The sequence below is a fragment of the Dermochelys coriacea genome, chromosome 10, assembly GCF_009764565.3.
Source record: "Dermochelys coriacea isolate rDerCor1 chromosome 10, rDerCor1.pri.v4, whole genome shotgun sequence".
Lineage (NCBI taxonomy): Eukaryota > Metazoa > Chordata > Testudines > Dermochelyidae > Dermochelys > Dermochelys coriacea.
The window spans coordinates 27,868,470-27,891,988 of NC_050077.1; the positions used below are offsets into that span (position 1 = coordinate 27,868,470).

General features: G+C 38.1%; 1 protein-coding gene across 34 annotated transcripts in view; it reads right to left on the reverse strand.

The window, feature by feature from the left end:
* RBFOX1 (RNA binding fox-1 homolog 1) overlaps positions 1 to 23,519 on the reverse strand; it is a 2,470,149-nt gene that overhangs the window by 390,850 nt on the left and 2,055,780 nt on the right. Inside the window, exon 1 of one of the 34 annotated variants that reach the window (XM_043493170.1) lies at positions 7,256 to 7,687. The exons of 31 other annotated variants lie outside the window; for them this stretch is intronic. In XM_043493170.1, the coding sequence (XP_043349105.1) occupies positions 7,256 to 7,342 (87 nt within the window). In that variant the 5' untranslated portion in view covers positions 7,343 to 7,687. Of the gene's footprint in view, positions 1 to 7,255; positions 7,688 to 23,519 lie in introns of those variants that run through there. 2 more of the 34 variants (XM_043493169.1, XM_043493157.1) reach the window with 2 other exon arrangements.

Genomic DNA, 23,519 nt, shown 5'->3' on the forward strand with positions numbered 1-23,519 from the left:
GGACCTCCTGACTCACTAGAATTCTGTGCACTCAAACGATGTCTGAAGCGGAGGATAACTAGAGAAAGATTTGCAGGCCAGTAAACTACCTTTTTCCTTATTGGAATGTTACCATCTAGACGGGTCTCAACAAGAAGGTCACTTGATCAGTGCCAAAAAGACATTTATGTCAAAAATGTACATTCATCAAGTAGCTTACTATTTCTACCTTTTGTGGGAGAAAATTACAGAAGCAGCTTGGGAAAAATCCCATGTTCCTACAGTAACAATAACAGAACACATACCTTTCAAGCTGTCTACAGCCTCTGGATTAACTGACAGATTTGATGAGAATGTGTGTTGCTTACACTGCTTGATCCATGTTTTAAAGAGGAAAAAAAAACCCTTCAGCGAGGCTTAGACATTGATAACTGAAAAGAACTTATTGTAAACAATGTTATACGGACCATGTCACCATCATCATCATCCTTCTTCTTCCTCTTGCTCTTTCGTTTCCTCCTACAAGCGCACACAGTACACAAGGGAGAGAAACCTTTTGACACTCAGTCTAAGCAAGTGAACAAAATATAAACATACCCACTGGAAAATAAATAGCAAAGAAACAGTCAGATCAAAAGAGACAGCAGCAGCAAAACATGTTAGCCCTCCACTCACAGGACCAATAGAATATAAAGTATGGATAATAGAAGACTCCTATCACCTGCAAAGTTAGAACAGCAGTATCAAGTCAGAAATAATCTGCACCTAAGGAAAACCCTTTATTTTGCTGGGGTTTACAGAGGCCGATATAGCCAGTTCAAATAAAAATTACTCATCTGTACCTAACTAGATAGTCATCTACAAGTGAGCAAAACGAATCCATAAAACTGCAGGTGGCACTTTAACCAGTAGAAAGGCTCCAAGACTACATCGGAAATTTTTAGCACTTCCTTTTCAAGATCATGAATCATATAAAGTTTCCAAAATAAATGAATCCTTTTCAACTTACTATGATGTAGGCTAAAGCAGAATAATTTACCTATAGTACATTTTTGAAACGCAGACTGCTTGCAACTAGAGATTATTTCAATATCTTGATGCTGGTAATTTACCACACTGATGTGAAATTCTTCTGAGTGATATCACAGTTACTATTTAGGTGTGCAACACCAGGACTGTGATAGGTACTTTGCAGAATGTTATAAAGACAGGTTGTGAAGAAGTTTGCTCAACAGCTGTTCACATTATTCCTGACTACACAGTTATCTCAAGTTTTCTTTGAAAAATTCATCCAGCTCAACTGAAAACTAAAATAAAATAGAAACATTTTCAGATTATCTCCCTTCCAGTTGTCAGTCACTAATTTAAGTCACAATCAGAGAAGCTCAACATTTTTTGAAAATCAAATGGGTCAGTTAATGACGATACACAAAGGAGCACCTTGACAATTGTGTGCACTTTGGACGCAACTATATTATTACCCATAATGTATGGTATTAGTACATCTATAACTTTAGGATAACAACATCACTAGGTAAGGATAGCTGCCCAATAAATCACCACAGGAACATCAATAGCAGACCTGCCCCTCGTACCTTCAAAAAACAAAACACTGTAAAAATAGTGAAAAGGAGCCCAGGTTTAGATTTCACACTACTGAGCACTGTAGTAATAAGCTTCAGCTTGAAACCCACAAAACTAGCCTTTCCTTGTACCTGTGCCAATTTATTAAAAAAAGTTCTTGCTAATATAGCATGCCTGAAGTGATCAAAATGACAGATGGCTGCTGCAGAAACAAATATGTTTTGGAGTACTCATCTTAATCAGAAAAGACTGACAGTGTCTCTTTAATCTTTTAATTAAAAAAGTACTTTTCATATAAAATAGAAGAGGATTTCTGTCTAGCATTTTCAAGTGCTTTCTTTCATTTAAAAAGTCCAAGTAATTTTAACTTTAATAACTTTTTATCCTAATAATATGAAGAAGTCACTTTCTGATGCTCTACGAACATGAGAGCAGAGCCTTCCAACCAGGCCAGGCAATAAATAATAAAGCATTCAGCATTACAATGTCAGGTGTGAAGTTTGCATATTTTAAATAATTAATAATAATCCTGCCATATAATATTTCTAGAGTGATTGCACACATTTAGAGTACTTAAAATAATAAAAGAGGCCATTTACAGACATTTTCCCAGATGTCCTGCAAAACATATTTTTAAATGTGTAACAAGCTTTTAGCTTCCCCTCTGCCCCGCCAAAACACATATTTTATACACTGCATTTCAGTTTTTAAATTCCCATGTTTTACATTTTGCTGTTTATAATATTAGAGATAACTGCAAGTATGCTGTTCAAGGCTAACTCATACAATCTGTGCTATTGAGGTATTGTAGTGGCACATATCCGGGGTTAAGTCAGTACATAAATAGCCATGATCCTGCAACTGGATCCACACAGGCAGATCTTTGTGGCCTTAAGTCAGTGGAGCTTTGTGTGGACATAAAGGTTCCCCCATCTGGATACAATTACAGGACTGGGACAGAAGCCCAATGCAGGGTAAGATGTCTCCTGCTAGACTGGCACCCCATGCTACATGGTACTTTTTGCCTCAACTGTCAGGAACAGTGTGATTGCTCTTATGAACTAGACTTACTGCACACAGCATATGTTGTTGCTGGACTGTGGTGCCTTCTTTGCGCCTGGTGGGAACCTAATTGTGTTAGCCATGCAAATCTGTTAGTGCATTTTGAGTGCCAAGTCAGTATAACATCTCTCCTCCCACATCATGCACAGTGCTGCTTATGCAGATTTGTACTTTCATGCAACCCTTTCCCCGAAAAATCTCACAATGAAAAATTAAACTAATTTGTTTTCAGGATTTTTTTTTATCGAAGGTTTTATAACATTGGAAGTTAATTCTGAACATGTAATTTACTTACAGACTAGAAATAACTTTCCAAATATCAAATTCAATATATATGATACATAGAGTCTTCAGATATTCTCAACAACCTCTGACAGATACAAGAAAGGAGAAGGAGTAGGTTAGGTAAACCAAGTGTTCCGCCTTCACAGATGTCCAGATTCCCAGCCCGTGCATTCAGTAGTGTAGTCTTTCTACAAAAGCTAACTCAATATAACTGGGGCCTAGTCAGCCTTTGAAACAAAAAATTAGTCTGTGTTCAAGCATCACTTTGACAACTATTATTTGCAGAAATAATCAAAATAACTTTGATCCATAATTTCACTTACTACAGGATATTCCCCCACAAAAAATATTTTGTCAACCTATATTTAAGGTGGCTTATGTGAATTCCCTGTCAATGCAATCATTAAAAATCAAAGAAATCATTAGATAAGGCAACATTGAATGTCTGCACCAACCTCAAATCACATACTTTACCACCTAAACATCATAAAGTCAAATGCACTAACAAAATTCTCCTCCTCATCTTCACTTCCGGCACACAACCACACAAAATGTGCACATCCCATCCCTCAAAATCTCACTCAAATGCACAACCTCAGTTCTAAGCTCAGTAAAATGAAGATAAATATTTACATATATGCACAATAAAACTTTATATAAGGTGGTATTTCTACACATATCCCACTCCACCCCATCCCCGCATCCCTTGTTTCCTGGCTCCCCACCACCTGGCCATGTTTCAGGACTTAACAATGGGAACATGCCAGAAATAAAGGAGGAGGTGATGTTTGCAGGCAAATGTACCTTCCCTGCAGTCAAGAGGGGAGGAGCCTTGAACAGACTATTAGGGATAAACTGTGCCCGGGGTGGGTGGGGGGTAGACACAAGAGCTCAGGCATGGCTGGGACATGGTTCCACTTTGGGTCCACCTCCTTCCCATTGGCTCACGATAAAGGAACAGACTAGCTGGTCAGCTCTGGTAGTCCACCCCCATGTAAACTCTCCCAGGCTGTTCAAAAGACTCTGCTCCACTGTTGGTCTTTTTGCCCTTGGGGAAAAAAGGGTGACCTGAAGTCTTCATGGACTGAGGTCCTCCCTTGGTAATCTGTACTCCCCCCACGATGGGGGTGGGAGATGGGTAGAGAAGATTCAGAAGTGAGCTGAGTCCCAGGGATGGGCCTAGGTGGTCTACCCTAAGTTATTGATTGTCTGGTGGGAGACCTGAACACCACACAGAATGATATTGGGGGGTTGGGGGGAGGGGATGGAGGGAGGAGAACATAACACCCCCTCCCTCTTAAATAAATAAATAAAATTGTAGCCTGCCACTTAAAATCCACCCCACATGTGTGTCAATCATTTGCCTGCATTTCCTGATCAAATTGTTTGTCAGCAAATTGTTTGCTGCTCTGTTGTGGAAATAGCTTTTCCATCTGGCAAGGCTTAATATGGCAGAAGTGGGGAGAGGCAGGATGTACAGATGGATTTTATGGAGGAAGTTAGGGAGAGGTGCTGGCAAAGGCTGTAGCTGAAGTTGTGGTACCAATGTAGAAGAATGTCTGCAGGCTGTGGAGCAAATCATTGGCGCACCAAAGAATGGAAGTTCTCTGTGAAGATCCATGCTCTGTCTGCCCCATGATGAGAAGTAAAACTACTAAGATGAACAACTCAAAGTAATCATTTGTAATTTTTTGGCTTATATGGCCATATGTCTGGTTGTTCTATCGGTGGCAGACCTGTATACAGTTTTAAGTTTTGACCGTTGAGACTAATGTTAGAGGAATCCCTCCCCAGAAGTATGTTAGAGTTTCTACAGAAATGTTAAAAAGGAATGATTTGAAATGTTTTTGTATTCTACAAACAAGGCTCTAAAGAATGCCAAAATTATCTGGAAAACTCAAATAGATCTTTTTAAAATTAGCCACATTTGAGAATTTTTCATGTTCAAGGCCCCAATCCTTCAGGGGGTCTTTCCATGTGAATCCAGTTACAGGATCAGGGTCTAATCAAGGCATTTAAATGCTGCTTTAGTTAAAAACCCAACACATCCTTAATGGCAAAAGTCCCAGGATGCCTCTATAATCTTAGATTAACCTACTTGCTTTTCTCTTCTTTTACTAATTAATTGAAAGAAATAAAGGTATCATAATAATTTTTAAAAAATTGCTTTCCTTACAAGTTTTGAATATTATACAATCAACATTTTCTTGATAGGAAGGAAGTAATATGCCATATTCTATTTACCAACCTTTGGGTTATATATATTTTATGCTGGTCTACTTTCAGGGAGAGAAAAAATAGAAATGACCAACCTAAGTATTTTTTCTTAAGTAACACCTGTGTCATTCTCCAGTGCACTTCTCCCAGATGTAAACATTTTAATATCATATGTTGGCTCAGTGTACCAGAAATACAGCTAATCTCTTTCTCAGCACAAGCTTTTAGGACAGTCAATACCAGGTTGCATCCACTATGCTTGTGAATTGCATACTAAATAGTTTGCTTTTAATAATTACAGTTATCAATTATAGGACTTGGGAGGAAGGAGAGGGATGAGAAGAGTCCACATACAGAAGATGTATCTGCTGTATCTGAAAACATAATTATCTATTGCTTCCTAGAACAATTTATTGGGTTTTATAAATACCCGAAAACTGCTAATGGTGTACCAACGATAGCTCTGGATTATTCTTTAAAAAAAAAAAAAAAGCATCCCAAATTTTCAAAGGACCCTTACTTCTAATCTATCTGCTTAGATAATGTGCCCATAGTGGCATTTTGTAATGACAGCATCTTTCCAACAAATCAATAGTTATTTAATTCCCAACAAGCTCTCGAGTCCATTAAACCTGATTACATTCACCCATTTCAGTTGGGTGCAGTTATTTTTCCTACTCCGGCACTTAATCTATAATAGGAACTTATGAGAACTTTCAAAAGCAATTTCAGCATCAATCAGCATAGAGTGAAAGGCACAATTTGCTTGTAATTATTTATTGGACAGGATAGCAGAAGGTCTGACTGAGCTCTGGCATCCGACCTTCACCCCCAAATTCCAAATGGATATGAAGGCCTGCTTGACGCTTCCAATTCTGTTATTCTGTCCGACTGCATAAAAAGTATCTTTAGCTTGCATGTGCCAGAAAGCATATGTAGTTTTCAATATTGATAATGGCCAGTCTTGAGTGGATCAATACATTTCTGCTTCATACATGTGTGTCTGATATTGAGTGAAATCTTAAGCGAAGGAGACAACTAGCAATCCTGGATTAGTGAATGGTCATTCAATTTGGAATAATCTGGCATTTTGTTGCTTCCCCTCTCTCCCCCCACGCCACAGCAAACCTATTATAACAAACAATGGAGGCAATCAAAGTTGAAAACAAATTTGTCTCACCAAGTTTTTATTCTACTGACTATTCTACTGACACTGTAATACATTACATTGCACTTCTCTTAACTCCATTTCTTGTTCTTGTTAATGAATAATGACCTAATTATTGCCATATATGGGATGCATAAGACTTGTAAATTTTAATATATTTTGGCCATGCTATTTTGAATATTTTAAAGACTCCTCATTTTTTTAATACCATAAGCAAAGGGATAGATTTTCCTTAATAAACACCTTCAAGACAAACCTTTGCAAAATCCTAACTATATCTAGCAGTAGAAAACTTATATGCTTTAGAAGTAAAAAATGAAGAAACAACTTCCCCTCCCCCCAAAACCAAAACGAAACAGACACAAAAAATATCCCATAATAGCCAGTTAATGTCTAAAACACAGAACTTTCCTATGGAACCAGATTCTTACTATTTTTCAAGTTCAAAAAGGCAGATTTGATCTATAAAGATAATTTTTTTTCACACCAAGAAAAACCCCTTTTATTAAAACACAGACATTAATGTGAAGCATAATATATGAATTAATGCATATTTAATGCTTCTCATATTTGCTTTGCTAAAGCACTTAACTGAACCACATCATGATAAGTTACTTTGTCTCATGGTCTGCCATGGGAATGCTGAGTCCCTCAGAAAGCTAGAATGGATAGCAAATCCTCTGCCCTGTGGTCAACCTCATGAAGCAAAGGCATGAATGTTAAACAGCAGTCAGATCAATACAAGCAAATATAGCTCAACTACACCATTTATTCAGCCATGAGAGATGTCAATACACAGATTAGGGTGATCCATCTTTTTGATTTCCTACTGTCTTCTCACTGACTAGATGAGGGCTTTTGCCTGTATTAAAAGTGTTTGCTTTCTCAACCATAAAAATTCCAATTATTACTCTAAGTGCACTAGAGTTAAGTTGCTTGTTGGAAGCGGCCTAGCATTACCTGAACAAGTCCAGCGAAGTATGAGGCTGCTGGCAGAAACATGGGCACCCCGTATGGATGTAGCAAAACTCCTTGAGACGACAACATGGTTTAAGTGATTGTTATTACTCCCACTAATGCTAAACACATCAATTGAAAGTTAGGGAAAAATCTATATCCCAACTTCTTCCAAACTCAGAGCTAGAACTAAATGACTTCTTTCAGGGCCAAAGCCCACATCAACTGTAAAAAAAAAATACAGTAAAATAAATTGATGTCAGCAACTCCTAATGTTAAAATTTTTTTCAGAGACAACAGATAGCAAGAGAACAGCTGCAAAGCTAAGTCTACTAAAAGGGAAGGTGCTATTTTGAGAGCAGCTTAAACAACATGACTAACCAACTACTCTTCATTAATTTAGATTTTTAAAAGAAATACACATGCCAAGATCCTCCAAGTTGTTCCTGGCAGATGAAAGAAGATTGAAATTCATTTTGATTACAATACAGGGGAATACATACCAATGATGACTATTATAGAAGCTAGTCTTTTAGAAATCATATTATATATATATATATATATATATATATATATATATAAAATAACAGCATTAGAATAAGAATTTAAAATTTAGTTTTATGCTACTTTTCCCCAGTCTTTATTTTGCTTGATTGCCTTTTGTCTATTTTGAGTATTTCTCAGTAGTTAAATAATTTGTATTGTAATGTTGCCTCTATTCATTGTTCAATGGTCTAGTATAATCTTTTCCAAGCATTTACAATGTATTGTTTTGTTGCATTTATCACACAGTGTTTTAAAAGTGAACTGACTATAATTTCACAGAATTTTGCATTCCTTCTGCTATTAAACCTATGTCCTCCCTGTAAGAGAAATAAAGCATAGACTATGCTGCCGTAACCCAAACAAAATGGCCTTGTTATTTAATGTACTCTCTATTTCTATCTCTCTCTATCTAAGCAGTTTCATTTGAGATCAAACAAACCTGAAAGAAACAGTTTTCCAAAGTGTAGTAGTCATTAGGATCTTTGTTGAAATATATAGCCTATAATGTGCCTTCACTTGCAAATATGATTAATGATATGGATTAAAAATGAGGCTTTTTTCTTCACTACAGAATTACTTAGGTGCTTAAAACTTCCTTTTACAAGTTAAAAATATCATTTCATCCAGTCTCTGAATAGCCAGGACGCTTCACACCACTAATTCCAGTTATTTGATTTTGCTGCATAATTACTTTTCTAGATAACTAACTGCAGACAAGATTTGATGTGATATTCAATTATTTAATGTCACATTTTGGCCATATTGAAAGATTTTCAGTAATTGACTCTCATGTATCAAAGCAGCCATATTACATGATTTAGAAATCTCCCCACAGCAGCTGCATGGTGACCTCTGTTACTACTGGCCTTACACCATTTCTAACTTTAGATACTGAATTGTGACCTTCTATGCTATTTCTTTTTTTTTTTTATGCGAGAGAGAGAGAGAGAGAGAGAGAGAGAGAGAGAGAGATTGCCAGTGAGGACACAGCAATCATCACATGATAGAATAATGTTTACCCATCTCTGTCTTCTGTTCATAGAGAGCTCCACTTTTCTGTTGGGGATAATACTGTTTGCATTAGTTATCTAAAAATGCGAGGTTATTAATCATATCCCATGTTCTTATTATTATTAATAAGTTACAGAACTCTCTACAATCTAATTATCAGGCATATACCAGGCTGACACATGGGGCTTATTGCTTAAAGTTTTTCATCAACTCTATTACAAAACCCCTTATTAACCTTAATACAGAAATAAATAAACAAAGGCCAAATAGCAGAATGTGCATTGCAGCCAAACTCCTTTAAAATTATTTAATTTATTATAGAATATGTTTTGGTTTGATTTATAACATTTGTTTGATCTAAACAGTGCAAAGACCAGCTTATATTTAAAGAGATATTGGAAACCATGTGCTGGATCAGACATGGAGCACCCCCAGTCTCTCCTGCTTGGATAAATACGCTGGGACAGAGAGAGGGAGAGATCACCACTCTGTAGAGTTCAGCAATTACAGCAACCACCTGGAGAGCAGGAGACATGGAGTCAAGTCCCCCTGCTCCAACCATTCTTCCTTTATTGAGCACAGTGGAACAGCTTCCACAGTAGAGACTGAAGGAGCCCCACATCAGAATATCCTATAGCTCAGTGGTTAGAGATCTTTTTGAGAGGTGGGAGAAGCCTGTTCAAATCCTCCCTCCCTGCCAGGGACAGAGGAATTGAACCTGGGTCTCGCACATCTCAGGCAAGTATTCTAACCACTAGTCTAAGTTATATGGGGCGGATACTACCACAACATTTTTGAATGGGGACAGATCAGTCCCCTTGTGCAAGTTAGGTAACTTAACACCCATTTCCCCCGGGTTAAAGTTTGTGAATTGCTCTGGAGCATAGGTGGGAGATAGGCATCCAAATGCCTAGAGTGAGCAACAGTGTGCATGTCCAGAGGCAGAAACTTAAGTGCCTAGGGAATGTTTAAATTGCAAAGCGTAGGTGCCAAGTGCGATTAGGTACCTACGGGGTTTGATGTGAGTTTAGGGATTGCAGTGGGGACTTAGGCACCTAAACAAGGGATTTACATGCCTAATGACAGTCAACCCTATCTCTCGGTCATTTTTGTTTCAGCACGTAAGCAATACGGAGACTTGAGAATAATGAAAATACTGAAGCGTCACAGTTGTCTTAAAAGCATTTTCCATTCACTGCTTTGCAATTCTGGAATATATACAAAAAACTGTGAAAATAAATGGTATTTAACAGTTTTAATGAAAGGATGCTTTTCTTGCCTCATTTTAACAACATGCCTCTAAATGCTAAGTAGTATGACAATTTAAATCCAATGGTTGTGCCCTTTTGGGGCTATCCCCTGTGTGCACCAGCTAGCTCCCAGTTCACACAAACCTCCGTGAATCAAAAGCACAGAAATATACACAGCCCTATTCATATCATCTTCCTGTACTAGATTCTGATCTCATGCCACAACTCCACTGGGTTCAACAGTTTACACCAACATAACTGATATCAGAATAAAGTCCCAGAAAAGCTTTGATTTGTTGCAAGTTTTTCAGACATCTTTTAGCCTTATTTTTATTCCCACTTTGGAAGAATATTCTGATAACCTAGAGCTTGATCCTGTAAGGTGCCTGGCCCCAATCATGCAGAATATTTAAGTATGTTAATATTCCATTTGCTTCAAAGGGATCATCTCATGCTTAAAGTTAAGGATGCGCAAAGTCAACGCTTTGGCTAGATCGAGGCCAAAATGCTCAGCACTCTGAAAGATTAATCCTTTACTGAGGGCATGGATGGTAACAAATTTTCCTCCAGCCTCCCCTTGCAGCCTTAGTGTCTGTAACAAAGTTGGGGTGGATGGGTGGGAGGGAGGGACGGGGAGCTAAGCTATTTCAAACCAACCCTTCAGTTTTAATTGTCAAGGTGTTTTCTTTTAGAAAAATATTACAATGCTGATATAAAAACAACAACAACAAACAAACCACCTTCAATATGCTAACTGAAGGGATGGTTTGTTTCAGCTACCTGTTCCCCAGCTCAAACCTCCTAGTTTTTGTGAAAAGAAAAGGAGGACTTGTGGCACCTTAGGGACTAACAAATTTATTTGAGCATAAGCTGAGCTTTAGCGCACAAAAGCTTATGCTCAAATAAATTTGTTAGTCTCTAAGGTGCCACAAGTCCTCCTTTTCTTTTTGCAGATACAGACTAACACGGCTGCTACTCTGAAACCTAGTTTTTGTGAAAACTCTTAAGTTTTCATTAAGAATTCCCAAGGACCTAGTGGAAACTGAGGAATGACTCCTCCCCTTTAAAAAAGAGAATAAAAGAAAAGCAGAAATGAAAATAAATAGATATGTAACAAATACGCTCCTTTTTCTTTCACCAGGAAATATTTTTTTACAGCTACTGCTAAAAGAAAAATATTTTTGTAAAATATATATGCTCCAGGGTGCATTGCTTAATTTTAAAAAAATGGCACTACAATTTAAGCATTCAGCTACATTAGGATGTATATTCCTGGGTGACATCACCTGAATTGCAGCCCAGATACTCCCAAATTCACCCTCTTTCAGTTCATTATTAAACAAACACTCATGGCTTTTCCTATCAAGTAAACAACCCATCATTTGACTTAATTCATGTCGGGGATTCAAAATATCCACTCTGCAGATGAATTGAGCAATCAATCAGATTTCCAAAAACTGGCAAAGTAACCAGACAACAGGCTTGCCTCTTTGCTTCCTATTGTTGTGTTCAGCTACTACAGACATGAAATATTCTAGTTCAGGTTCCGCTGCTTCCATACTTAAAGCAATCATCTGAAATCAAACCGAGAGAAATAAACTACAGAATATGTCTGTGAATTGGGCAACACGTTGTTATAGATCGTGAAACGAAGAGGGTGAGGAAAGGGTCAGGGTGTTTATCTTAAATCAATATAGTCCCTAAGTGAGACTTTAAATAAGGATGGGGCGGGGTGGGGTGGAGGAAGGGACAAAAGTTTTTAGGCAAAAGTAGAGGCCTATTTTTATTACAGTTTAAGATAAGCAGGCTTGAGAATTATGCCCTAAACCACTCTGCTGGGGCATTCAAGGAAGATCCCTGCAATGAAGTCCTCAGCCAACCAATGGTGCACAGTATTAGCACATACTCAGAAGGTACAGATGGCAAAGATCTATCCAGTCCATCCCCTTACCAAAGCAGGATTGCTCTTTACTTTAAATTTCCTAGCTCCTCATCTTGCCTAGTTTCAAATGTCCCAAAGGAAGGCTTTTCAAACTCATCCCCTGAGACACTATACCTGAGCTAAATACTAATACTATATTGAAGTTCTCCACACAATATTAAGCCTAAATTTTCCATCTTAGTTTCATCCTAACTTTATGAATATTAGAATAAATATTTCTGTTATCTGCTTAGTGTATATACTTTATTTGTAGCCTATGATCGCACTCCCATTGGTCAAGCTATATTTCACTCATTTAATCTTTCCTAATAGATAAAGCCCTCCCAACTATAGATAATCTTTCTTATTCTTCCCTGAACTCCCACAGGTTGACCCTGAAATATGTCAGTTGTCTGGTAATGGGATGTCCAGAACTAAGTGTAGCACCTAATTGTTTATCAACACTCTTTTAAAGTCTCTTGGCCAGTTTTCGGTTCTTCACTCAGTTCTGTTCCCAATCATTAGGCTAACAAAATGTTAGATTCAGAATTATACCCATTTTATAAGACAGAGAGTGAGAGCTGCCATTGACCACTCCTTGCAGATGTAAGCAGGCTCAGAGGCTGCCTGGAGAATTATTAGGCACAATCATTAAACAAAAAGTCAGCAGATAGTGGACTTCTCCATTCTTCCGTTTTTCTACCAGTGTTATGTCATATGATGGCTGCCACTTGCATCACAACACTAGTTTCCCAAGACCTTATTCCTTACCTGTTACCTCAGTTCCTGGAAAGAAACTGTCAGAGATCAGCAAAAACGAACAGGAGTACTTGTGGCACCTTAGAGACTAACAAATGTATTTGAGCATAAGCTTTCGTGGGCTACAGTCCACTTCATGGGATGCATAGAATGGAACATATTGTAAGAAGATATTTATACATACAGAAAACATGAAAAGGTGGAAGTACCCATATCAACTGTAAGAGGCTAATTAATTAAGAGGAGCTATTATCAGCAGGGGAAAAAATCTTTTGAAGTGATAATCAAGATGGCCCATTTCGGACAGTTGACACGAAGGTGTGAGGATACTTAACCGGGGAAAATAGATTCAATTAGTGTAATGACCGAGCCATTCCCAGTCTCTTTTCAAACCTAAGTTAATGGTATGTAGTTTGCATATTAATTCAAGTTCAGTAGCTTCTTCTTGGAGTCTGTTTTTGAAGCTTTTCTGTTGCAAAATTGCCACTTTAAGTCTGTCACTGAGTGATTAGAGAGGTTGAAGTGTTCTCCTACTGGTTTTTGAATGTTATGATTCCTGATGTCAGATGTGTGTCTGTTTATTCTTTTGTGTAGAGACCGTCCAGTTTGGCCAATGTACATGGCAGAAGGGCATTGCTAGCACATTGCTGTCAGAGATCAGAGGCTGGAAACACTGCCCAACAAATGGAAAGCCTTGCAGCTGCTCAAGCTCGGTTTCCTTTCTCACAGCATCAAGTATCCAGCATCAAGTCTGGGGTTAAAGGGCAAACCACACCAACAGCCAGCTCCCAACTCCACTACCTCTATCACAGTTAATAATGAGGCTGAGGCACAACAAAGAACCCTTTATGGGTATGTCTACACAGCAAAGAAAAATCTGTTGCTGGGCTGTGCCAGCCAACTTGGGCTTGCAGGGCTCTGGCTGAGGGACTGTTTCATAGATGTATAGACTTCCAGGCTTGGGCTGGAGCCTGGGCTTTAGGATCCTGTGAGGTGGGAGGGTCCCAGAGCTTGGGCTCCAGCCCAAGCCCAGAAGTTGTCACAGCAGTGAAACAGCCCCATAGCCCAAGTCCCATGAGCCCGAGTTGGCTAGCACAGGCCAGCTGTCGGTTTTTCTATGCTGAGTCGACATACCCTAAATGACTACAACCACCACAGGCTCACATTTGGCCACATCACATATTCCAAAGCCTGTGCCACACTAGCCTGTGCCAGAAGTCTGGTTCATCCAGAACAAGAAAATGAGTTTACAGAGGTTGGTTTAGGGCCCTAGCTACGCCCAGCATGTAGGATAGGGATGAGCCTCGGGGCTTATATCTGTGCGGGCCTGTCTTTCCTCCCAAGTGTATGGAACATGTGTGGGGTACAGCATATTTGGTAGTGCCCTGCGTTTGTGCTAAAAATACCATTTCCCTTTGAAAGTGACTTCTGATCATATAATAGCTGGGAGACACCTTAGAAATTAGCTAAGGCTCAAAATTAATGATTGCTAGTTCCTTTCAGCATATGGACAGTGGTCTCCCCATTGCTGAATCAAGTATGTACCAATGCAATGGGCATGCTGGAAAGGGAGAAGGAGTTCCCACTACAGTGGAAAGAGTTGCTCAATTTTTTTAAAGGATGGCAAATCTGGTGATTTTAAGATTTTAAGTGTTCTAGTCCGATTGGTTTAATGGTTTTATGGGAGTTGGTGGAAGATTATCCTCAGCAAAATCCAGGAAATATGTTTGGGAGGGCTTTTGTAGTGGTTTTAGGAGACCATAGAAAAGGTCCTAATATTCACATTCAGGGAAAGTTAGTTCCTTTGGGATGATGTTCTGATATTGTTAGAATAATATCTCACCAAGTGCTGACGATTGCATTACCAACCGCTTTCTCCTATTTCCCCTGCCCTAGCTGAGGGTCTCACATGTAAGCACTGTCCCTTAGGAAACATTTGTACCTAAAGCAACAATGATAAATGATCCAGTTGACCTCCTTGTGTCTTCTTTATTGTCAGTCCTTTGACCAGCTCACAGCCCTAAATCCCAAAAATGGAATTGTGTTCACTCTGTATCTTTTCCGAGTGTACCCTGAAGACGTTGATTTGCTTAGTTTTACCATAAAAAGGACATGTTGTTATGACATGGAAATGCTAATATTAGTAGCTCAACTCTTTAGCTTCAGAGGACTTCAGTTCCTACTTAGATCATAATTGAAGACACACACTTTTCATCTATAGCCCTTTACCACAATAATTTACTCCTTTACTGAGTTATAAGCCTTGATATTTGGAGGACTTTCCAGATCTCAGATCAGAGGCTGGGCTTCCCCTTCGTTCCCAGTAAAAGGACCTGTCATCATCCTTACATATCCAGGCACAGAGCTCGACACCGTGACCTGAGTCTTGAAAAGACAGACAGGCAGAGAATCCCCTTGGCCTTCCTACCTGTGCATGCGGAATAGAAGCACTCAAATTAATTGTTTGCCTGCTTATTTAGGATACCATAGGTATGCTTACGTAAACCTATCTGCCTGCCACCTACACCACCTTCATTCACAAAGACAAGGCAATAGGAACTTTGAGGCTTCACTAATTTAATAGCTCAGACACTGGAAGGTGTCAAACAAGGAAGGTGACCTGAACATTAGGCTATGCGAGAAATCACACAGAATATTCATTTTTCAAAATCCCTCTCTTCCCTCCCATTTTGGTGGCTCTCTCTCCTTTTAGAAATGTCAGATACTTGAAGTGGTTCCAAAGCTGGTAACACAAGACCAGCTTTAAGAAATCAGCTCCTAAGAAGGCTCGTGCTGGTTAGGAAGTCTGTGGCTTTCAACCTTTCTATTTGTTAAAGGAGCTCCCTTGCTCATGGGCTGTTGCCCTGTACCACACAGAGCAGTCCATTGCAATGCTGAAGGAAACAAGTATTGCTTGGTCTACCAAGATCTCCTATCTGGTTTCTATTGCCTTATGCACACAAAAGATATTTCTTGTCCTGACCCCGTGACCCTAATAGCCCTCTGTACTAACTGGCAAAGGGCACACCCAACACTTTGCCAGAATATTTAGCCAAAGGTCTGATGTGAAAACTGGTGACACACTGGTCATGCATATCATTGTGTGGTGTACATATGGGTTGTTCATAAAAAATTATGTATGGGTACTGGAAATATGTTCTTAAAATAGGTTTTTAGCGGTTAAGAATACAGAGTCTGCCCTAGACAAAGGAATGTTGTTTTGCCTGTGTCTCCAGTACAAGTTAAGCAATGGTAAGGTGGACAGACTGGTGTGGAAGGGAGCTGGCAATCTGGCAAAATTCACTCTCGCTGACACAGTGGAGTAACACTGTGGCTTATGGTTCTGGGCTGCCCTGAGGAGAGCATCAAAAACCCACATAGGTTATTTATGGTAGGGAGCATAATTAGACCTGGAATGATTAGATTTTTGTCACTAAATATCATTAAACATCTATTTCATTGCACATACACAAACCAATGAAAAAATATTTCCATTGATAATAATTAAAATTTACAGACAGGAAAAGTAAGAAAAAGGCTGCCTGTGAACTTAGAGTTTGATTTAAGTATATTTACTTTGTATATTTTGACTTGATGTTGACTGTTTATGTTTGAACAGTTATAAAGCTTGAACATTAAATAATTATCTGACGTACCTTGTTGCCTCACGCCTCCCCATAATTTCCTGCTACTTTGAAAGCTTCAATTGATAAAAAAATTAAAATGCTTAAAAATAAACAGATAATATCTGACTAAGGCCTTCTCTACACTAAAGAAAAAAATTGATCTAAGCTATGGCAATTTGATTTACGTGAATAGCATAACTCAAATCCTCGTAGCTTAGATCTACTTACCAGGGGGTCTACACTATGTGATGTCAATGGGAGATACACTCCCATCGACTCCCCTTACTCTTTTTGATCAGGTGGAGTATAGGAGTCGACAGGAGAACAATTGGTGGTCGATTTAGCAGGTCTTCACTAGACCCGCTAAATCGACCGCTGATTCATCGATCCCTGCAGCGTCAATCCTCCAGTAAGTGTAAACAAAACCTAAATCATCAAAATAAAAATTGAATTCTGCCATGCTTATGTATAATGTAGGAACGGGCTACATCTCTTGCACTTATGAGAGGGCAACACTACTCTGGCTTCCTACCCTTTTTGTGAAGGACCAGGGTAACTTGACCAAAACTATATATCTTGTAATCTGCTGCTCCTAGTATACTGAATCTCCTCTTCAGTGCTGCCTTCTACACTGCTCTGGTGGGGACAATCCAGGTCCCATGTCCAGTCCACATTAGCATCCTCCACCATGGAGACCTGTGCCTGTGACCTAAGACTTTTGATCTTTACCTGTGTTTCTCCTAAACAAATCAGAGGTGCTCCGGTATTCCCCTCAACCTCAAACACTCCCCACAATTCCTTTTTGGGTCAAAATTCCTACAATTATAACACCCTGAAATTTCAGATTTAAATAGCTGAAATCATGAAATTTACAATTTTTAGAATCCTATGAACGTGAAATTGAGCAAGATGGACCGTGAATTTGGTAGCACCCTATACATGAGGACACAACACCCTGCAACAGAATATCTGCTCTCAGCTGTCCTCTGGTAGACACCGACATTTGTTAGATAGGATCATAGAACCATAATGCCCCATTCATTCTAAATCAGTGCATCCAAGCTATGTGTCATTACTGATTACGAGACTCAAGTTATGGGTAGATCCACCATTTTTCATCATTACATCAGGCTCAAGGAAGTTTTCCACATAACTGCACAGACATCTAACATTTCTATTATTTCTCAAAGATGTTACTCCTCTGCTTCACTTGGAATGGTGGAGATCAAGATACTACTCAGTGTACAGATTTTTAGCACAACTTTCTCCGTTAATACACAAGTGATTGGCTGGCAAGGATTTTGGCTCCCAGCTTAGCTTGCCTCTGAGGAAAGTTCATCTCACTTGGACTGATGGCGATGGCAGCTCTATTTATAAACACCACCACTCCAGCCATGTGCACACATAGGGTGACCATCATTCACCTCAGGGGCATCAATCTCATTAAAACAGCAGCATGGAATGGATATTCCAAGTGAACAGTAACTGGATTCTATTGACAAGTAGATCATTTAAAGCCAGCAAGTAACTATTTTCCCAGCTCTAAATGAGACAAAACTCGGACAGCAGCTAACAAAAACTATGTGGTAGACTGGTAAGGAGGAATTTCAGTTTAGAACTGAGGATCTCTCTATTCCCTTTGGAGATAGAGCATCTAGGCACGAGAAGATGAAGTATAATTGTCCCAGCCTATTTCATACTCAGAGTATGCACTTCTCTGACAAAGTTTTTTTGTTTTGTTTTGTTTTTGCCATTTTACCCTAGCTTGAGTTTTGGCTAGGATATATGTAGTGGGGAAAGCCAGCTAAACTCATGGCTAGCACCATCAAAGGCAGGCAATCCTGATAGCAGATATCAGAAAAGTCCTACTGACTAGTAAAAAGGTCAGTTAGCCTCCAAACCTGTGGAAATATGCACTATTCTGCAAAGATATGCACTTTCCTGTAGAGATTCAGCATCAACCCAGAATCCAGGGTGGATGGATCTGGTTCTATGGAAACATCCTACCTCTGATATCTCATACACTAGTTCTGAAGAACTGTAGGCTTATTTAGACCTTGGGACAAACCAGCCTGTTCGGGGCTTAGTATTGGCTGGATACCAGAGTACCAGAACAGGCTAGCTATTCAACTACGAGATTACCAGAATGGAAAACCACAATCCTGACTGTTAGATCAGTGCCAAAGGTAAGAGGAGGTCAGTGATAGGACAAGAGTGACTATCTATTTCCCTATATGCACTGCAGTTGTCGCCATGTTGGTGCCAGGATATTGGAGAGACAGGGTGGGTGAGGTACTCTCTCTTTTTGGGACAATTTCTGTTGGTGAGAGAAACAAGGTATTGAGCCGCACAGAGCTCTCCTTCAGCTCTGTGTGGCTCAAAAGCTTGTCTCTCTCACCAACAGCAGTTGGTCCAATAAAAGATAGAGAGACAAGGTGAGTGAGGTACTATCTCTTTCCTTGTCATCCATCAGCTGACAATACTTCCTGCCTTTGGGTTAATTTCTCTTAAGTTTCTCTTTCTCTAATGAAATAAAATAATGCCTTTGCAGCCACTTTTTAAATTTTGGATTTCATCAGCCTTCATTGGTGTCTGTCCTTGGAATATGCCAGCCAAGGACTGGGATAAGATTGCACAGTGGGGAGGAACAACTAAAGAGGATTCTTTTTATTTGGATTGAAATGAGTCTGTCAACTGGATACAAGGGATATTAATTGGAAATGAAAGGATTTTGTAGATGCAAGGGAGAGGGCACAGGCTGAACATCTTCCTGCTAGCCCCCCCACCCCAGATTTGAGAATTTAAAATATTCCCAAACCTACTTCATTGCATCAAAGCATGTGTAGACATCAGCGAATTAAACTCTCTTTAGGGTTGTGACCCCTGTGAACAGCTTACTAGTGTCCCCCAAGGTATTCCAATACTAAACATTCCTGTTAGTGGAAGGCACAATATGAACAGAAATGTGTGGGGTCACCTGGGATTCATGGCTTTGCTGAGCAATGAGTAGAGAATGAACAGAGGAGTCGTTCTTTATTCAACATTAATGGGTATTAAAACAAAAGAGATGTAACACTACACTTGTCCAACTCACCCCCACACGTACCCCTTTGCTTATTGTTCCTCTTCATGATTAGCCTAAGGGAATCACTGACTGCACTAATAGTTCCTGTTGTGTTGTTTTCACAGACACAACATGCACACATCATGATTGCAAATGCTATTTTTGGAACATCCCATTGGTATTGAAATGAAAGAAAAGTGCTGCATAGCTATTTCTATAAGAACTGTCACTTTCAGAATAGTTAATGAACCAAGTGGGACTAGTGAAATTTTATAGAAACCATTTTCAAAAACATACAATTCCCTGGAATTTTTACTTAAAGATGATGCTCCTTTATTGCTTTCTTCCCTATATGTTTTGCCTAATCTAGTACTATTGCATAAACTAAGAAAGGGACTTTGCAGTTTTCTACTAATCTATCTGGCTATTTATGAAACTAATGGAAAAGTTGGACAAGCTGAGGTTCATCCTTCCTCATTCAAGTTTGACGGATTTATTAAAATAAATGCAATTACGGGTAATGTTATGCTCTATGGCATATTCTGCCTTGTAATGTGTATACATTAACATCAGAAAAACTGCAGGCCACAATAAGAAGCTGGAATACCTGTTAGAAGCTGGCTCCATTCAGCCCCCTTCACAAATCTGTGAAAAATAATTATCCATGGGTGGTTCTTGATGTTTATCACAAAGAAATATAACAGTACATTGTCCTAATGGAAGTGGGCATGATCCACACACAAATGCACAAACAATATACACAAACAACCAAACTCTTTTTAAATACATGCACTCACACAAACTATTACAGCATTTATAAAAATAATATGCTTTTAAGACTTTCCTACTTCTTTTAGAATGTACATTGCAATACAGAATTCCATTTCAGAACAAGATGTCTAGGGTCAGACCAGACTGGAATAGAACAAACTATGCTGATTTACACCAACTAAAGAGCTGACCCTAGGCAGCTTACACTGAAATCAGATTCCATGTTGAAATGTACACTGTAAATAGAGTACTTATATGCACCTGTGTTCAATCTGAAAAAAGGCATATGAGCATTCTGTTTCTGTGCATGCTGCTAAAAGACCATCGTGTGGTCTGCTCGATCGCATATGTATATGTGCACGTATGTACGCATGTATAAAGGCTAATGCCTCAGGGCAATGCCCAGATTAATCACTGAGTAATATCCATCATGTGGAGGTGGCTGATGTCAAACCACTAAATGGTTTTACACAGCTAAGGATTGGGTCCTAGATATCTGATTATATAAAGCCAAAATATTAACTATTTATCATAGCTTCTTCTAACTCTAGCTTTTTTCATTGCTGAACTATGTCAGGAATTTTCTCATTTAAACTTACACTTGTCACAAGCACATGGAATATGTGAGCAGCAAAACTAGTATGTAATGCTCCAAGTCTCCTAAGGAGCTTATGCTGACACTTAATGAGACATATTTTGAATTCTGCATCATACGCAAACCTCCTGTGATTGATTTACAGGGATAGCTGAGTGGAAGGTTAGCAAGTGTTCCTAATTAGCCTTGCACACAAAGTGAACTGCTTTTGTTCTATGCCAGACACTGAATAACATTTTGCAAAGTGGTAGGCAAACTTATTTGAGACCGTTAGAACATCTGCCTCAAATAAGTTAATTATATGTACTTTCCTCAATAACTATAAATTAAACATAAATCCAAAAGGTGTATCTTTAAATATGGACCTTTATATATGTCCAGATAGTTTATAGTCCTGAAATTGAACAGTCTGGGTTCTGCCAAAGGCTTATACAATGCATACGTTACATTAACAATATTTAAAAGGTTTCAATTTGGAAACACATATGAAGCACAGTCTATGCAGCTGTTAACATACCCTTTTATTCTGTGATGAGATGAATAGGTTCCTTTTATAATTAAAGCAATGAAAGATCTGATTTTCAGAAGTATTGGGGACCTGCAACTCCACTGAAAGCTGTGAGAGCAATGAGAGCTGCAAGTTCTCAACACCTCTGAAAATCAGGTGATTATACGTGAGTAGAAACTTAGGATTCTAAATGGAATCTGAGAAACTTTTCTTAGATGCCTAAAATATTCAAAACATTAGGCTAGTTTATCTCCAGATATGGTGTTACTTCCATAGAAAATAAGCTAGAGCTACTTTATCATTCTGTCTGCTGCTGTATTCAGCTGTCCAATTTATAAAAATATCATTACGATTTTTTCTATAAATGTTACTTGGATACAGAAGAAATGTTCACCTACTACCTTCAATTTGGAAAACAATTTTTAAAATACATAAAATATAAATAGCAATGTATATACAAATAAAAAAACCTATTTTACCATGTGACTGGAATACCTGTTTCTAAGTTTTATTTCTTTAGTCAAAAAACCTATATTAGGGTGTTCAGATTTTTTAAAATAATTTATCTCAATACAGTTTGCCTAAGAGGTCAGGATGAGGAATTTATTATAGAAAGAACCTTAAAATAGGGTAAGATTTTTTTAAAAGGGCTATAAAATGGGGAACCTTGTATCAGAATGCCAATATATAGAAGAATGAAATCCTGCAGTTTTCTCTCAATGCTAATACAGAAAAACTTCCTCTGAATTCAACAGGAGTAGATTTTTTGCCCCTAAGTAAGGGCTGAAGCATTGGAGCCAATATAACGATTGTCTATCCCAAATGAATATTTGAAATACGATTTAGAACTTCACCAAATTCAATCATTGTATATCAAATATAAGTGAAATTGTACTATGTTTAAAAAGATATGGTTTATGTAGAAAGGTGCTTCTTGTGAGAAAATAGAATGAGAATAAATTCACTTTTCTCATTTTTTATATTTGTATTATGTCTCAGTATTTCATAACTCAATATTATTTAAATATAAAATGTATGGATAAAATTAATTTAATACATTATCATCACAAAAATCTGGATATTTACTATTCATTGAAAACTGTCAGAGATCATAGAACATTTTGTATCTCAAACAATTTTTAAAATAGGAAGGCATTTGTTTGGCCAAAACAACAAATATGTACAAATCCTAGAGTACTAATTGCATAATGTACCTTTACAAAATAATGTAATAGGGGTTCAGCTTGTTCCTCTGTTTCCTGTTTGAAAAATAAGATTGTTTAATAACCCATCAAAGCTATATGTAAACCAAGGAAACAATAGAGCAGATGTTGACTGCTGTCTTGTGCCTCATAGACATAATTAAACACAATGAGACACTCATGCACCCAAATAATAGAGGACAAACAAACAAAAAATGATACAATATAAACAAAAACCTCATTTACTGGACACCTGCCTTGTATAAATTCACAATATTTACACCACTTACCCTGTGATGAAAACAGAATAAAATAAATAATTTCCCTATCTGCATTCAGCCCTCATCAGATAACAACACAAACCATGAACAAAAAAATACTTCACAAAATTAACTTTAATTTTACTACTGCTGATAAATGCATTGGTTAGTTTCATAAAGCTACTAGGCAACCATATTTTTGTAATGCAACAAAATCCTGACACTGCAATCACATTTTCTGTAACTAAAGGTTATATAAATCAATGAATTTGAACATGATCCAAATAGACCAAAAACACTGCAACTGCTTTATCTGAAAATATTATATGAATTCCTTTTTAGATAAAGTAGGTATTTTCCCTTAACTTCAAAATAAATTCCTTGAAATGAAATTCACATTTGTACACACTCCTCTGTAGAAGAATAAATGGGATACACAGCAAAGACTATATAGACATCACACTTCATATTTGTTCTGGTGCTCAGTGTCCCATTTAATTCTCTATTCTACATCAAGGAATTAAGGTAATATATAACATGTTTACTATATGTTGTCTATTTTCATTAAAATAATTCAATGTAGATGTGTTTTCTCCTGTTATAGTAACTTTGATCCAATATTCTAAAAGCGGTCTTCAGTGCATGAAAAAACCCTCTTATTTAATTGTCAATTTGCATACTTGCTGTTGGAAAAAAGAAAGTTTCTAGATATAAGAACAACTTTGATTCAGAAAATTAATACCTGTGTTTGTTA